General features: G+C 42.2%; 1 protein-coding gene across 2 annotated transcripts in view; it reads right to left on the reverse strand.

The window, feature by feature from the left end:
- The window catches only part of LOC126194184 (uncharacterized), a 75,730-nt gene extending 62,235 nt beyond the window's left edge, over nucleotides 1-13,495 (reverse strand). Inside the window, exon 1 of one of the 2 annotated variants that reach the window (XM_049932745.1) lies at nucleotides 13,323-13,493. In XM_049932745.1, the coding sequence (XP_049788702.1) occupies nucleotides 13,323-13,371 (49 nt within the window). In that variant the 5' untranslated portion in view covers nucleotides 13,372-13,493. Of the gene's footprint in view, nucleotides 1-13,322 lie in introns of both variants that reach the window. The other variant, XM_049932746.1, reaches the window with a different exon arrangement.
- Between the last annotated feature and the right edge of the window lie 5,048 nt (nucleotides 13,496-18,543).

Here is an 18,543-nt window from a genome sequence, read left to right on the forward strand (position 1 = left end):
GAACTGAGAACTCGAGACGGTGGCAAAACGTTTAAAATATGGTGCCTACTATCCACGTTTAACACGACAAGCATAACAGGTGCGCAACATTTTGACAACGATATGAGTACTAACACTGACGTGATGCATCTGATGGAGCTCTGAGTGTGTCTTCTGATCTTTACCCTGTTGTCCTCACACCTCTGGCTTATTTCACTCTGTTTTATTGTCCACATTCACTTTCAGAAAGTACTTCTGTAGTGAGGATTGTTAGGTAGGTTCTCTACTTGAGGCATGCAAAGGGTTTTCCCGTAATCTTTTTATTTCATAGGAAAAACGGTATATCACCACTTGAGACACATATGGAAATCTACTTTCTAAAAGTTTTAGTGGTATTCCGGACAAACGAAATTGTAAAATCTTTTCTGCACTAGTTTCTTTGTAACGCAAATTGCAGTAAATCTCTAAGAAATTCTAACACTGCTCCCCTTGTCACAGGATCGAACACAGTTTAGTAAAAGGTGTTCCGTGGATAATGGCACATCAGTTTTTGACCCATGCTACTGGATTACCTAGCGTGTGATTTGGTCCTGTGTCATTGGGCAGGTTCCTATGCGAAGTCTGATTAAGATTTACATTATCGGATCAATGATATTATTAACCTTAGCATATTACCTTCTTTCTAATACTCTTGTTCCTATTAACACTAAGTTTTTCTAGCTACAGAGATGTTACATTTTTTTACGCTAGTGTTTTCAGTATACACGCCCTACAAAAAGATTCCACTCATGGAATGTCATACAGCAGTTGATGTTTGCTCCTTGAATCTACAGTAGCTGAAGTATCTTATGAATATTCTGAAAGATTTCGTCTGCTGAATAAATTTGTTATTTTGAGTGCGGATAAATAAGAGAAAGGAAGCAGAGGGGAACATTCTTCAGCAGTAGTTTCAATGTTCCATCCACCTCTGAATGGGTCTGATGCACATATAATGAACGTATTGGTTATAAGAGTACTGACAGACTATTGCAGGGCACCAAATCTGTCCTTCAGTTTTTAACCCTCACTGAGTATAACAATAAATCTGGAGTTTTTTAAACACTAGTAATACAATTAAGGAGGTGTAGCAGACGCTTACTGTGTGGTAGTCTCCTCCAGCCTTACAACATAGCCTTGAGTCCGTCATATCTGATGCTAGAAGGCATTGTGTTAATCTAATCCAAGGATAATGTCTCGGAAAAAATGTGTATATTGAAAATAACGCTTTTAATGGAGCCGGAAGTTCCTTGAATTGTCTACAGATTTCATCGTAAGCTACGGAGAATGGAAATCTATTTTTAAGTCTGATGTGAGAGTATAGCTATTTTTAGACTCTGTATTAGATTATACGACGAATAAAACTGTCACATTGCAAGAGTGTAGGAAATTAAGGAGACAGGACCTGAATAAGTTGAGAGAAACAAAGGTTTTGAGAATTTCAGAGGGAGCATTAGGCAACGATGACAAGAACTGGGAAAGGAATACGTTAGAAGACGAATGGATAGCTTTGAGAGATGAAATAGGGAAAGAAGCAGATAATCAAATGGGGGAAAATGGCAAGGCCTAGTACAAATCCTTGGATAACACAGAAGGTACTGAACTTAACTGACAGAAGGAGAAAATATAGAAATGCAGCAAATGAAGCAGGAGAGAGCGAATACAAAATCTAAAAAATGGGGTTGACGGGAAGAGCAAATTGGCTAATCAGGAATGGCTACAGGACAAATATAAGGATTTGGAAGCATATATCACTAGAGGAAAGATAGATACCCTCTGCAGGAATATTACAGAGACCTTTGAAGAAATTAGAAACAGCTGTATGGATACCAAAAGTTCAGATGGAAGCCGGCCGTAGTGGCCGTGCGGTTAACGGCGCTACAGTCTGGAACCGAGCGACCGCTACGGTCGCAGGTTCGAATCCTGCCTCGGGCATGGATGTGTGTGATGTCCTTAGGTTAGTTAGGTTTAATTAGTTCTAACTTCTAGGCGACTGATGACCTCAGCAGTTGAGTCGCATAGTGCTCAGAGCCATTTGAACCATTTTTTTGTTCAGATGGAAAACCAGTATTAAGCAAAGAATGGAAAGCTGAAAGGTAGAATGAGAATATAGAGGGTCTATATAAGGGAGGTGTAATTGAAGGCGATATTATAGAACTGGAAGAGGACATAGATGAAGATGAAATGGGAGATATGACACTGCTAGAAGAATTTGGCAGAGCACTGAAACACGTAAGCGGAAACAAATTCCCAGGAGCTAACGACAGTCCATCAGAACTACTGATAGCTTTGGGAGAGCCAGCCATCAGAAAAGTCTTCCATCTGATGTGCAAGATGTATGAGACAGGCAATATACATCAGATTTCATGAATAATATAATAATCCCAATTGCTAAGGAAGCACCGAACTCTCAGTTTAGTAACTCATGGTTGCCGAACACCAACACGAATTCCTTACAGAAGAATGGAAAAACTGGTAGGAGCCGACCTCTGGGAAGTTCAGTCTGGATTCCGGAGAAATGTAAGAACACACGAGGCGATACTGACCTTACGACTTCTCTCAGAAGAGAAGATAAAGGAAGTCAAAACTACATTGTCAGCATTTGTAGACTTAGAGAAAGCTTTTGACTATATTTACTGGAATACTCTCTTTGAAAATACGAAGATGACAGACGAAAAATACAGGGAACGAAAGGCTATTTAAACTTTTACAGAAACCAGATGACAGTTATAAGAGTCGCAGGACATGAAAGGGAAGCAGTGCTTGAGATGGGAGAGAGGCAGGTTTGTAGTTTATCCCCGATGTTATTCAATATTTACACTGAACAAGCAGTAAAATTTGGAGAAGGAATTAAAGTTCTGGAAGAAGAAATAAAAACCTTCAGGTTTGCCGATGACATTGTAATTCTGTCAGAGACAGCAGCAAAGGACTTGGAAGAGCAGTTTAACGGAATGGACAGTGTCTTGAAAAGAGGATATAAGATGAACATAAAAAAAAGCAAAACAAGAGTAATGGAATGCAGTCGAATTAAACCCGGTGACGCTAAGGGTATTCGATTTGAAAACGAGACACTTACAGTACTAGATGAGGTTTCCTATTTAGAAAGCAAAATAACTGATGGTGACCGAACTAGAGAGGATATAAAATGTAGACTGGCAACGACAAGAAAAGGTTTCCTGAAGAAGAGAAATTTGCTAACATCGAATATAGGCTTAAGTGTTACGAAATCTTTTCTGAAAGTATTTGTATGGAGTGTAGCCACGCATGGAAGTAAAACATGGACAATAAACAGTTTAGACAAGAAGAGAATAGAAAAATTTGAAATGTGATGCTACAGAAGAAGTCTGAAGATTAGATAAGTAGATCACATAACTAATAACAAGGTAATGAAGAGAATTGGGGAGAAAAAAAGTTTGTGGCACAACCTGACTAGAAGAAGGGATCTGATGATAGGACACATTCTGAGACATAAAGGAGTCATCAATTTAGTGTTGGAAGGAAATGTGGGGGTTACAAATCGTACATGGAGACCAAGAGAGAAATACAGTTAGCACATTCAGAAGGCTGTAGGCTGCACTAGTTACTCGGAAATGAAGAGGTTTGCACAGGATCGAGTAACATGGAGAGCTGCATCAAACCAGCCTGCGGTCTGAAGACCACACACAACAATACAGTTTTACATATTGATAAATTTCCCCCTGCATCGTCACAAGACTAGCCTATGCGGTGACAATTCTGAGGAGGCACGTTGGGTAACGAAAACGCTGTTTCTCAGGTGCTCTGCCTAAGCGGAACTAATGGTAGTCCTTCACCTGCAGGCTGTTCTTCCTCGCTATGTAATTTCATCACTACAGTGAAGCAGTCGTGTTATAGCATAGTATTTGAAACAAGAAACGCTTTTGACTATTAAGTAGATGCGTATTCTTTCCTATCATTATCTTAGCACTTCAGGGTGCCATACAACACGTAGGCAATAAGTTCTCTTAAAAGTCTTGCAAACAAGTTAACAGCATACGCCAATAAGGAGTAATGAGAGAGAAATTCGGTTTTGGGAATTTATTTTGTCACCTTTCGATGTCAGATTTTCACAAGCTACAATGTCAGATTCCATTAGTTTGTTAATCCATTCGACTGATTATCTTCCTACGGTGACAAAATTTGCAAGCAAATTCAGTTGTTTATCAGATAATGTGTAAGCTGTGGTCCGATGTACAGCTTTAACATGTTAGCATCTTTCTTTACTGTGTGCACTCTACTAGCGGAATGAAATTTTTGTTTTGAGAGTCAGATACATTTCAACAAGGTTGTTGAGATCGACTAGTCACAAATATTAATACAAATATCGATCACTGAAGCTATTATCAATGGTCACATTTCATTCACTTTTTGTGCCTTCACGTAGCATGCACATTTTTTATTTATGTAAGTCATCCATAAAACACATAAAGTGGCGCAAACTGCGTAAATATTCTCATGAAGTACAACAGGAAACGACAGTGACAGGCTTATTGAGCAACTGCAGTGATGTGAAGATGCGACTAGTTGTCCAAATACATATTGTTTATTACCCGTCTTTCCCTGTAGCTTACTGCTATTTTCCAGAGGATTTCTAACGTCTTGGACCATTTTAAATTACCAAACACTTTTACTAGATCCATAAATCCTTTGAACGTGTCTTCGTTTTTCTTAAGTCTTGCTTCCAGAAGTGCCTTTCTGGTGCCTTTATCTTTACTAAAGCCAAATGGATCGTCATTTAAAAGATCATTCATTTTCTTTATACATCATACAATGGCCTTCATTTGAGGAAGCAAATTCTGGTGATATACGTGTGGAGGACATCAGTGTATGGAGGTGAATCATGGTCTGTTGGGGGAACTGGAAAAGGGGCGAATCGAAAAGTTTAAGATGTGCTGCTATGGAAGGATGCCTAAAAGTTGGTGAACTGATATGATAAGAAATGAGGAAGTTCGCCCTAGAATCATCGAGGACAGGATCATGTGGAAAACATTGACAAAAAATTTAAAGTGATAGACCATGTGTTAAGACATTAGAGAATAGTTTCCGTGGTGGTTGAGGAAGTCGCAGAAGGTAAAAACTGAAGGGCTAGTCTTTTCCATTCATCTGTATATTATTTTTGGCAGTAACTTGAATGTATAATCTTTCAAGATCAGTGTGCGACAGTCGTCACAGTTATCTGCCCTTGCTGTCTTCGGGATTGTGTGGATGACATTTTTCCGAAATCTTCAAACGAGATTCCACAAAGAAATTTTAATTGTTTGGTTGCTACTTCTCCCAATGATTTTAGAAATTCGGAAGATATGTGGTACACGCCTACCGTCTTATCTGATGGAAAGTCTTCCAAAGCTCTCTTAAGCTCTGACTCTAATACTGGATCCTTATTGTCTTCCATATCGACTCCCATTTCTAATTGTGTCACATCTTCAGTCAGTTTCCCCCCACTCGCCGGGGCTGTCAGTATACTCTGCCCACCGTTTAACAGTGAAATCCTTCTTGAGCTCTTCGAGTTAACTCTTTTGATTTCAATTCCACCGAAGGTTGTCATGAATTTTCTATTTGTTGCATACGTCCTTCCGATGACCATTTCTTTTTACATCGGTTCGCAGTTTTCATTCAGGTATTTAGCCTTGGCCTCTCTGCATTTCTTATTTATTTGGTTCCTGTAGTCTTACTAAGTAAAACGCATCCCTACAAGCTACAGTGTCATTACATAGTAGAAAATCAACTACATTATATGAAAACTCGAGTGTTTAAAGACAGAAATAAGAAGGAAATGGAAGGAAGTAAGCGTTCCACAATCAGGAATGAGAATGGAGCTGTAAGAAGCGTGTATATAAAACTGAAAGAAAATATCTTTTGAGTTTAGGAAACCACAAAATACTAGGCATAACGTCATGTGAGACCAAAAGAATGTAGAGTGTTCATAGAACTTTGCAAATTTCGCATTAAGAGTCTGTTGGAAATCGGGTTTTAGTAATCTCTAAGAAGTAATTTTTGCACTTGTTTCTGTGAATTCAGTACATTTAGCGATATAGAGACAACAGAAGAATAAAGAGAAGAGAAAGAAGGTATGGAACAACTTCCACACTTGGATTAGAGGTATGCCGGAGGACAAATAACAGACACTCTCCAGCAATCGCTCCAGTATTGTTCTTCAAAGATATAATGCACCAATTTCGTGGAACATTTGGGTAATATAACTACTGAAATAGGGTAGCTGCATTCGTATTCTCCTGCAGTGATTAATAAACAATGAGAAAGCGGTTGTTTCTAGCATTTGAAATGTAGTGCCTTATCATTTCTTCAACCTGAATTTGCAACTGATTTGCGGATAGTTTTACTAAGTCAAAGAAAAATCAGAGCTGAGTTCTTTATCTTATAGTTCTGTGTCTGGCGTTCTCTGCTTACTCACTAATTAACTAAATAACTCCGTCTCCGTCCGCCGAGCGACTGCAGAGCTAACCTCTGCCACTGGCGTCATTGGATGCCTCCTTTCATGAAGAAACAAACCTGACTGTATCTGGAATCTAACCAGGCTCCTTCGCATGGCAGTCAGCTGCGCCTACGTGTCAGATGGGCAGACGGACTCCACTACGTGATGATGAAAAGCAAACGATTGCGACGAGTGCTTGTCTCTGTGTCATTATGAGTGATTGCGCGATGAGAGTGAGAAGGTGAAAACGATACAGGCACATAGATTGCTTCACTCAGTTCCCATCAGTGGATCAGTGGTGTCGCCAGCACTAATGTCAATTTGTGGTCCACGGGTAGCTGTTAAAAGTGTTTCTACTATTAGGATATCTTACTTGAGAGCCATTATTTAAGGTGCGTAAGTGACATAGTAGAATCTATGAGGCTACAAACCTAGCATAAAACTTTCGGAAAAATGTCATCCACAAAAGGTCAAAGATGCAAAGTTTAAATGAATACGAGAATCATCGCAAGCTTGATCTAACAACTGATGCACGCAAATAGCTGACGAGAAAATATACAGAAGACTGGATGGAAAAATTGAGCATACCTGGCTAACGATCAGATTGGCTAATGGGAATAAGACTAAGAAATATCAAGTCACATAATAAGATATGTGGACCTAGAAAAAATGTTCGACAAAGTAAAAGCGTGCAAGTTGTTCAAAATTCTAAGAAAAACAAACGTAAGCTTTAAAACAAACAGTAATATAGAACATACGTAAGAATCGGGAAGGAGCAACAGAAATGGAAGACCATATAAGAAGTGATCGGGTTGGAAAGGTACAAGACATGCAGTCTTTCCACCCACCCCATCCCTCCCACCTCTTCGGTTCAATAAGTATGTCAAAGAAGCAATTGCATAAATTAAAGCTAGCTTCCGGAATGGGATTAAAATTCAGTATGAAAGTTTACCACCGATAAGATTCGATGATGACATTGCTATCCTCAGTGGAAGCAAGGAGGGACACAGAACATACTTAACGGAATGAACAATCCACTGAGCACAGAATATCGATTGAGAATTCACCGAAGGAAGACGAAAGTAATGAAGAGTGATAGAAAAGAGATGAGACATTTGTCATCTAAATTAGGGTCCACAAGAGTGAAGAAATTCTGCTAGTTCAGAAGCAAAATCACGTACGGCGGGCGAATAATAGAGGACATAAAAATCAGCCTAGCACAGGCAGAGATAGCGTTCTTGCCTATATGAAGTTTACTGATATCAAACATTGGGATTAATTTGAGTAGGAAATTATTGAGAATGTATGTCTGGAGCAGAGCGTTGTGCAGAAGTGAATCATGGACTGTGGGGAAACAAGAAAAGAAGAGAACCCAACGTCTGAGATGTGCTGCTGCAGAAGAATGTTGAAAATTAGATGGACTGATAAGGTAAGGAATGAGGGGATTCCCCGCAGAGTGTCTGAGGAAAGAAATACGTGGAAAACACTGAGCAGATGGCGCAGGATGACAGGACGTGTTTCAAGGCATCACAGAGTGACTTCCATGGTGCAAGAGGGAGCTGTAGACGGTATAAACTGTAGGGGAACACAGAGATCGGAATACAAACAACAAATAAGAGGGAACGTTAGGTGTAAGTGCTACTCTGAAATGAAGAGGCTGGACAGAAGGGGAAGTCGTAGCGAGCCGTATAGAAGCAAGTCAGAACACGGATGTGCCCCCCCCCCCCCCCTCTCGCCCTCTCTTTCCTCGCAAAAGTGACACTGACTACCGAAATAGTTCTACTCAAGTCAAGCTCGCAGTATATGAGAACAGGAGCTAAATTAAATTTCAGAAATATCAGAAAATATTACTTTGTTTTATAGAATTAATAACAACATCCGGAGTCAGTCATATCGAACACATATTTAGGTGTTGCGACAGAGAGGAAGAGAGTAAGTTACTGAGAGGCGAGGTGACTTCATCACAAAAAAGTTTGCGAGAATAAGATGCCTCTGCAGAATAAACAGCGTATTCTATCATTGTGTGGCCTATATTCGTAATGCTGTAATGAAAAGAGATTATAAAAAGAATATCAACAAAAGTTGAATAAGAGTAACAGGACGGAGTCGGATTACCAGGAGATGGTGGGGAAATTACATTAGGAAATCAGACAACAGTAGCAGACGATAAGTATTGCTACAAAATAACTGATAATAGCCGATGTAGGGAAAATATAAATGCAAACTGATAACAGTAAGAAATTTGGCCTGATAAAGAGAAAAATGTTAACATCGAATATCAATTAGAGAATTAGGAAATCTTTTTCCGTTTGAAGATGAAAGATAGATGATAAATATTTCAGGCAAGAAGAGAATATAAGCTTTTTAAATGTGGTTTGTACAACAATGCTGAAGATTCGATGGGAAGATCGGTTTACATCATGGAGATACGGAATTGGATTAGGAAGAAAAGAAATTTATCGTTCAATTTGATTAAAGGAAGGGATTGGTTAATAGGACAGATCTAGAGGCATCAAGGAGTCGTAAATTTTTTAATGGGGGGAGGGGGAAGTGTGGGGGGTTGAAAATGTTGAGGGTGGCTCTGAGCACTATGGGACTTAACGTCTATGGTCATCAGTCCCCTAGAACTTAGAACTACTTAAACCTAACTAACCTAAGGACATCACACAACACCCAGTCATCACGAGGCAGAGAAAATCCCTGACCCCGCCGGGAATCGAACCCGGGAACCCGGGCGCGAATGTTGAGGGTTCAAATGGCTCTAAGCACTATGGGACTTAACATCTGAGGCTATCAGTCAAAAAAAAAATGGCTCTGAGCACTATGGGACTCAACATCTTAGGTCATAAGTCCCTTAGAACTTAGAACTACTTAAACCTAACTAACCTAAGGACATCACACACACCCATGCCCGAGGCGGGATTCGAACCCGCGACCGTAGCAGTCCCGCGGCTCCGGACTGCAGCGCCAGAACCGCTAGACCACCGTGGCCGGCGGCTATCAGTCCCCTAGACTTAGAACTGCTTAAACCTAACTAACCTAAGGACATCACACATATCCATGCCCGAGGCAGGATTCGAACCTGCTACCGTAGCAGCAGCCCGGTTCCGGACTGAAGCGCCTAGAACCGATCGGCCACAGCGTCCGGCTAAAATGTAGATGGAGACAGTCTTGACAACAGTAAGGAGGCTCAAGTTAATGTTTGTTGCCCCAGCTACAGGGAGATGAAGAAGCTGGCACACGACCGACCAGCGTCAGGCGCTACATCATACCAGTATTCGGGCTGAAGATCACGATCGAAACACTAAGTCAGCCTGAAGATACATGTCGAAGACACTGAGTGATACTTATCACGTGTGTTGTTAGTCAATACGAATGTTTTGAAGCTATGTTTTGGAAACTTAGATGGGCAGTGATGGAATAATTACTATATTCTGCTTAACATTCGTTGTTTGATAAAATACGAGAACCAGCAAAACAATACTAAATGTCTCCATTGTATGTTCTGCGTAAGGGCAAGTTAATAGCGATAGTTGCTGATTCCTAGGGATATAAAGAGTGTTTCGGGAAGAATAACAGATATTTTAGGAGGTCGAAATATGGGCCAATACAAATGAAATATTCCGTGTAACATGTGTCAAGTTTTTATTAGGTACAGAGATACAGTTGATTATAGAGAGAATTTTGCATTTCGCATGTTTGAACTCCAGGTGCTATGGGTTTATTTATCCGCTATTAGTTTTGTTTTGGTGGTCCGATGAACGTTTTTCTATAAATGTGTGGTCTGGTACGATGGACGAGCATTTGATTGCGTTTATTGAATTTACTGCATCGTCTTACCTGTCCCTGTTATCTGGACTTTCTTGAAAACGAGCTTCCAGCGCTATTGGGAGCTTTTCCTTTGGGTACAAGGATGAGTATGTTCTTCCAGCATGATGGAAGACCCTGCATATTCAAGTCGTCAGATTACACATCACCTAAGCTGAGATTCCCCGCAGCTAGAAAGGCAGAAATGGTCAAGCTTCTTGTGACCAATATCCCCCGACCTTACCTCTTTAGACTTTTGACTGTGATGATGGTTGATAGAGTCTGTAATCAAAAAACTGAATAGCGCAGACCTCAACAAGAACGCCGAGACAACTTGAGAGGAGAACTAGATGTCCATTGAATGCAAAGAGGGTTGAATTTATGAAAATCAACTTCGAACTTATTTGTCTTTGCATAAAACATTCTGTGAGTATTTGTTTGGGTGACAGTCTTAAAACCTTCTGTGAGTATTTGTTTGGGTGACCGAGTATCACGTACATCTTTTTAACCAATAAATCTCCGACACGTGTTACATGGAATGTTTTATTCGAATTAGTCTATAGTGCTACCTCTCAAAATACGAGAGGTCTTCAATAAGTAATGCAATACATTTTTGTCTGAAAGTAGGTTGGTTTTATTCAGGTTTTCAATACTCTATATTATTCCCCACTCTTTTGGCTAAAAAGTCCTGTTTTACAACATAAACTCCGTTCAATGCGAGCTTACAGGGCGGCCTTGCATGCCCATCGTCTTGCTGCATCAATAACCCCCCCAGCTCCAGAACAGTGTGTCTGATTGTGATTTGTCGATCACATCGAATGAGGCTTCAGCACTGCAGGAGTCACAGCTGTGTGCGGCCGTTCGGCCCGTCGCGGATTGGACAGGCTGGAGCGACATTCTTGCGATGATGACAGAAACCTCGCCGAACAACTCACCGTCTTTTGTCACTGCCAAGTCTCCATAGACATTCTGAAAGCGCCTGTGTATACCTGCGATGCTCTGTTTTTCTTCCAGAGGAAACATGATAACAGCTCTCTGCTTGGAACGGATCTCCGTTACAGAGGCCATTTTGAAGGCTACGTATAGCGCCTCGACCTACCGAACTTCGTGAAACTATAGGGGACATATTCCACGATGACCCATAATAAATTCCACATTTTTCCAACAGAAATTGGGCGAGAAAAAAATGCGTCGCAGTTTACTCAAAGCCCCTCGTATTTACAGTTCCTGCTGAAAACACCTTGTGTTCTTTCGTCCTACTTATGCGAAGGAACTTGCAAGGGAAGACAGGATATTACACTACTGGCCATTAAAACTGCTACACCAAGAAGAAATGCAGATGATAAACGGGTATTAATTGGATAAATATATTATACTAAAACTTACCTGTGATTACATTTTCACGCAATTTGGGTGCATAGATCCTGAGAAATCAGTACCCAGAACAAAGAACAACCACCTCTGGCCGTAATAACGGCCTTGATAGGGTATTGAGTCAAACAGAGTTCGGATGGCGTGTACAGGTACAGCTGCCCATGCCGCTTCAACACGATATCACAGTTCATCAAGAGTAGCGACTGGCGTATTGTGACAAGCCACTTGCTCGGCCGCCATTGACCAGACGTTTTCAATTGGTGAGAGATCTGGAGAATGTGCTGGCCAGGGCAGCAGTCGAACAATTTCTGTGTCTAGAAAGGCCCGTATATGACCTGCAACATGCGGTCGTGCATTATCCTGCTGAAATGTAGGGTTTCGCAGGGATCGAATGAAGGCTACAGCCACGGGTAGTAACACATCTGAAATGTAACGTCCACTGTTCAAAGTGCCGCCAATGCGAACAAGAGGTGACCGACACGTGTAACCAGTGGCACTCATTACTATCACGCCGGGTGATACGCCAGTATGGCGATGACGAATACAGGCTTCCAATGTGCGTTCACCGCGATGTCGCCAAACACGGGTGCGACCATCATGATGCTGTAAACAGAAACTGGATTCATCCGAAAAAATGACATTTTGCCATTCGTGCATCCATGTTCGTCGTTGAGTACACCATCGCAGGCGCTCCTGTCTGTGATGCAGCGTCAAGGGTAACCGCAGCCATGATCTCCGTGCTGATAGTCCATGCTGCTGCAAACGTCGTCGAACTGTTCGTGCAGATGGTTGTTGTCTTGCAAATGTCCCCGTCTGTTGACTTAGGGATCGAGACGTGGCTGCACGTTCCGTTACAGCCATGCGGATAAGATGTCTGTCATCTCGACTGCTAGTGATACCAGGCCGTTGGGATCCAGCACGGCGTTCCGTATTACCCTCCTGTCCCACCGATTCCGTATTCTGCTAACAGTCATTGGATCTCGATCAACGCGAGCAGCAATGTCGCGATACGATAAACCGCAATCGCTATAGGCTACATTCCGAACTTTATCAGAGTCGGAAACGTGATGGTGCGCCTTACAAGAGGCCGTTGACTCAGGGATCGAGACGTGGCTGCACGATCCGTTACAGCCATGTGATCTCGACTGCTAGTGATACGAGGCCGTTGGGATCCAGCACGGCGTTCCGTATTACCCTGCTGAACCCAACGATTCCATATTCTGCTATGAGTCATTGGATCTCGATCAATGCGAGCAGCAATGTCGCGATACGATAAACCGCAATCGCGATAACCTACAATCCGACCTTTATGAAAGTGCGAAACGTGATGGTACTCATTTCTACTCCTTACACGAAGCTTCACCGGGCAACGCTGGTCAACTGCTGTTTGTGTATGAGAAATCGGTTGGAATCTTTGCTCATGCCAGCACGTTGTAGGTGTCGCCACCGGCGCCAACGTTGTGTGAATGCTCTGAAAAGCTAATCATTTGCATATCACAGCATCTTCTTCCTGTCGGTAAAATTTCGCGTCTGTAGCACGTCATCTTCGTGGTGTAGCAATGTTAATGGCCAGTAGTGTATATACCGTTGGTTTAATGTGTGTGTACATGTAGCTTGTCCATTTCAGGAACAGGAGAGAGAACACTTGAAAACGTGTCTATTGAGGCTGACTTACCGGTGGTGGCGGCCAGTAGGAGCAGGCTGAGTAGCGGCGTGGCTGCCATGTCTGCAGGTGGGCGCTCACTGTGCCGGCGCGCGACCTAGCAGCAGATACCTTCCCCTCCCTCGTCCAGCCCGCGGCAGCTGCTGCCGCTCCGCCGCTTCCTCTCCGTCTTGGTGCCGGCAAACCGTGCGAAGGCCTCCCGCCTTCTTCTCACGCAAGTCGGCGCCCGCGTTTGTGTCGTGACTCGCGTAACACAAAGCGTCGCCGTTCAGTGTCCCACACACAAAACCTCTTCTTAACTGTCTTGCCACACGGAGGACGTTTAATTGACGAAGTGTTTTGGTGCCGTTGTCGTCTGTTTACACCTACACTTTTAGCACGTGACAAACATCGCCTGCAGCTGATCACAAAACGGCACAATGGAAATCGTTAATGTTCACGTAATCGCAGGGTCTATGACATTTGAAAACATTCGTGTTACACGCAACATCAGTAAAGAGGCGAAGGTCATAGTGCAATATGGCGTACTCTAGGACATGAAACTTCCTGCAGATTAAAACTGTGTGCCGGACCGAGACTCGAACTCGGGACCTTTGCCTTTCGTCCGCAGATCGTGGTCGTGCGGTAGCGTTCTCGTTTCCCACGCCCGGGTTCGATTCCTGGCGCGGTCAGGGATTTTCTCTGCCTCGTGATGACTGGGTGTTGTGTGATGTCCTTATGTTAGTTAGGTTTAAGTAGTTCTAAGTTCCACGGGACTGATGACCATAGATGTTAAGTCGCATAGTGCTCAGAGCCTTTGCCTTTCGCGGGAAAGTGCTCTGCCAACTGAACTACCCAAACACGACTCACGCCCGGTCCTCACAACTTCACTTCTGCCAGCACCTCGTCTCCTACCTTCCAAACAAAAGCTCTCCTGCAGGAATTTTGGAAGTTTCATATCAGCGCACACTCCGCTGCAGAGTGAAAATCTCATTCTGGATACTCTAGGACAAGTTCGAATTGGATAAATTTCAAGGGTTGCCGGCCGGTGTGGCCGTGCGGTTCTAGGCGCTTCAGTCTGGAACCGAACGACGGCTACGGTCGCATGCCTCGGGCATGGATGTGTGTGTTGTCCTTAGGTTAGTTAGGTTTAAGTAGTTCTAAGTTCTAGGGGACTGATGACCTCAGATGTTAAGTACCATAGTGCTCAGAGCCATTTGAACCAGGGTTGAATAGTTGCCCATGAATTAGAACTACTGACGAGCCAAAACATGATGACTCCCTGCTTAATAGCACCTTCGTCCACCACTGAAGCACAATACAGCAGCGATTCTTTGTTGCGTGGATTCGACAAGTCCTTGCTTGGTTAGTCATCATCATTGTCTTCGAGGATCAGACCTTTCTGCTTGCTCCGCTCAGAATGTTCACACCAGCTCTTTAAGGGACATCCAAAGTTTCTTGTTTCTATTTGTTTATACAGTATTGAAAATTTAGCTATTCCATTACTAGGCGTACACTAAGGTGACCATGTCATGAGATAGCGATATGCAGTTATACAGACGGCGATAGCATCGCGTACACAGTGTATAAAAGGGCAGCGCATTGGCGGAGCTGTCATTTGTGCTCAGGTGATTCACGTGAAAAGGTTTCCGGCGTGATTGTGGCCGCACAACGCAAATGAGCAGACTTTGAACGAGGAATGGTAGTTGGAGCTAGATGCTTGGGACATTCCACTTCGGAAACCGTAAGGAAATTCAATATTCCGAGATCCACAGCGTCAAGCGTGTGCCGAGAATACAAAATTTCATGCATTACCTCTCACCACGGACATCGCAGTGACCAACGGCTTTCACTTAACAACCGAGAGCAGCGGCGTTTGCTAGAGCTGTCGATGCTGACAGAAAAGCAACTCTGCGTGAAATAACAGCAGAAGTCAGTGTGGGACCTACGATGAATTTATCCATTGGATAGTGTAGCGAAATTTGGCGTTAATGGGCTATAGTAGCAGACGATCGACGCGAGTGCCTTTGCTAACAGCACGACAACGACTGCAGGGCCTCGCTTGGGCTCGTGACTATATCGGATTGACCCTAGACGACCGGAAAACCGTGGCCTGGTCAGATGAGTTCCAGTTTTAGTTGGTAAGAGACACCACGAAGCCATAGATACAGGTTGTCAACAAGGCACTGCGCTAGCTGGTGGTAGCTGCAGAATGGTGTGGACTGTGTTTGCGTGGAATGGTCGTGGTCCTCCGGTTCAAATCAACCATCATTGACTGGAAGCAGTTATTTCCGGCTACTTGGAGACCCTTTGCAGCCATTCGTGGATTTCGTATTGCCAAACAACGATGGGATTCTTATGGATGAGATGCGCTATGTCACAGGGCCACAACTGTTAACGATTGGCAGTTCGAGCAAATGGTTTGGCAACTGAGGTCGTCCGACGTAAATCACACTGCATATTTATGGAACATAATCGGGAGACCAATTCGTTCGCCAAATCCTGCACCGACAATACTTTAGCAATTATGGACGGTTATAGTGGCAGCATGGCTTATTTCTCCAGGTGACTTCGAACAACTTGTTAAGTCCATGCCATGTCGAGCTGGTGCACTAAGCCGGGAGAAAGGAGGGCCGACACGATATTAGGAAGTATCCTATGACTTTACATGGACATGGTCTTTCCAGTTCAATCTGGCTTTTTCGGTTACAGTTGTAATCTGTTCTACAATTAGTTCTTGTCTAATATAGGTGTTTCTTTTATGGTCCAGTAATGAGTTTCCCGCTACAAAGCGAAAAAAATTGATATCTGATGATTCGATTTGTCGTAATTAATTACATATTAGCTTGTAATTTGCGAAGATTGTGTGAAGTTTCCTTACTTACATTGCGTTTGTATTGTACGTTGGTTGGTTCCACAGAAATGTTTGAGTCTGGCCAGTTTTATCTCTACATTGATTCAAAGTGAATCACTTATTTATAAAAAGTGGACAACTCGCGTCTGACAAATTATTCAGGAGGAAGAAAAAATTTCCACAACCTTCGTTTCAATTTAACGGCGAATTTATTTCTGTCCTATGAAACAAATCATTTGCTGGAATGTGTAAGGCTAATATTGTTGTTGTGGTCTTCAGTCCTGAGACTGGTTTGATGCAGCTCTCCATGCTACTCTATCCTGTGCAAGCTTCTTCATCTCCCAGTACCTACTGCAACCTACATCCTTCTGAATCTGCTTAGTGTATTCATCTCTTGGTCTCCCTCTACTACTTTACCCTCCACGCTGCCCTCCAATGCTAAATTTGTGATCCCTTGATGCCTCAAAACATGTCCTACCAACCGATCCCTTCTTCTAGTCAAGTTGTGCCACAAACTTCTCTTCTCCCCAATCCTATTCAATACCTCCTCATTAGTTACGTGATCTACCCACCTTATCTTCAGCATTCTTCTGTAGCACCACATTTCGAAAGCTTCTATTCTCTTCTTGTCCAAACTGGTTATCGTCCATGTTTCACTTCCATACATGGCTACACTCCATACAAATACTTTCAGAAACGACTTCCTGACACTTAAATCTATACTCGATGTTAGCAAATTTCTCTTCTTCAGAAACGATTTCCTTGCCATTGCCAGTCTACATTTTATATCCTCTCTACTTCGACCATCATCAGTTATTTTACTCCCTAAATAGCAAAACTCCTTTACTACTTTAAGTGTCTCATTTCCTAATCTAATCCCCTCAGCATCACCCGATTTAATTTGACTACATTCCATTATCCTCGTTTTGCTTTTGTTGATGTTCGTCTTATATCCTCCTTTCAAGACACTGTCCATTCCGTTCAACTGCTCTTCCAAGTCCTTTGCTGTGTCTGACAGAATTACAATGTCATCGGCGAACCTCTTATTTCTTCTCCACAGATTTTAATACCTACTCCGAATTTTTCTTTTGTTTCCTTTACTGCTTGCTCAATATACAGATTGAATAACATCGGGGAGAGGCTACAACCCTGTCTGACTTCTTTCCCAACCACTGCTTCCCTTTCATGCCCCTCGACTCTTATAACTGCCATCTGGTTTCTGTACAAATTGTAAATAGCCTTTCGCTCCCTGTATTTTACCCCTGCCACCTTCAGAATTTGAAAGAGAGTATTCCAGTTAACGTTGTCAAAAGCTTTCTCTAAGTCTACAAATGCTAGAAACGTAGGTTTGCCTTTTCTTAATCTTTCTTCTAAGATAAGTCGTAAGGTTAGTATTGCCTCACGTGTTCCAACATTTCTACGGAATCCAAACTGATCTTCCCCGAGATCCGCTTCTACCACTTTTTCCATTCGTCTGTAAAGAATTCGCGTTAGTATTTTGCAGCTGTGACTTATTAAACTGATAGTTCGGTAATTTTCACATCTGTCAACACCTGCTTTCTTTGGGATTGGAATTATTATATTCTTCTTGAAGTCTGTGGGTATTTCGCCTGTCTCATACATCTTGCTCACCAGATGGTAGAGTTTTGTCATGACTGGCTCTCCCAAGGCCATCAGTAGTTCTAATGGAATGTTGTCTACTCCCGGGGCCTTGTTTCGACTCAGGTCTTTCAGTGCTCTGTCAAACTCTTCACGCAGTATCTTATCTCCCATTTCATCTTCATCTACATCCTCTTCCATGGAAATGGAAGAGGCTAATATTACTAATTAGAAAATATTTATAGCTGTTACGGTGATTTTTATCACATGAAGTTATTCTCTTTCAGCAATAAATGAGGACCCAAATATATTTTAAGGCACTTATTTGATTTACAAGAAAAGTAAATAGTTATATTTCATTAAGGACAGCATTTCGAGGACAATAAATTTAACATAAAGTATGTATGTCTGTCTTAAGCGTACTCGCACAGAAAAATTACCGTACATAATCATGATATGAAGTACACTTACATGGTAACCAAATAATTTACTGCTTCACAATTTTTTGAACCTAAACCAATGAATACGTTTAATATTATCTATATAAGACTAAAAGTTCACAGAAATGCACGAAGTTCAATCAAAAGTGAATATAAAAATGTTGCAAATGATCATTGGTCACTTGTTCAGAAATGTGTATTAAGTTTATTAGCAAAAATGAGTACGAAATCATTGTACAAAAAAATCACTGTTCCTAGTCAGTTTCCAGTCACTTCCATTTACTTCTGTATTGGTTACGTCCTCAGCTTTTTCTAAACACTTGATACTGTCGATATGCAACACACTTCAGTAGTTTCTCAA

This window comes from Schistocerca nitens, chromosome 1 (genome assembly GCF_023898315.1).
Source record: "Schistocerca nitens isolate TAMUIC-IGC-003100 chromosome 1, iqSchNite1.1, whole genome shotgun sequence".
Classification (NCBI taxonomy): domain Eukaryota; kingdom Metazoa; phylum Arthropoda; class Insecta; order Orthoptera; family Acrididae; genus Schistocerca; species Schistocerca nitens.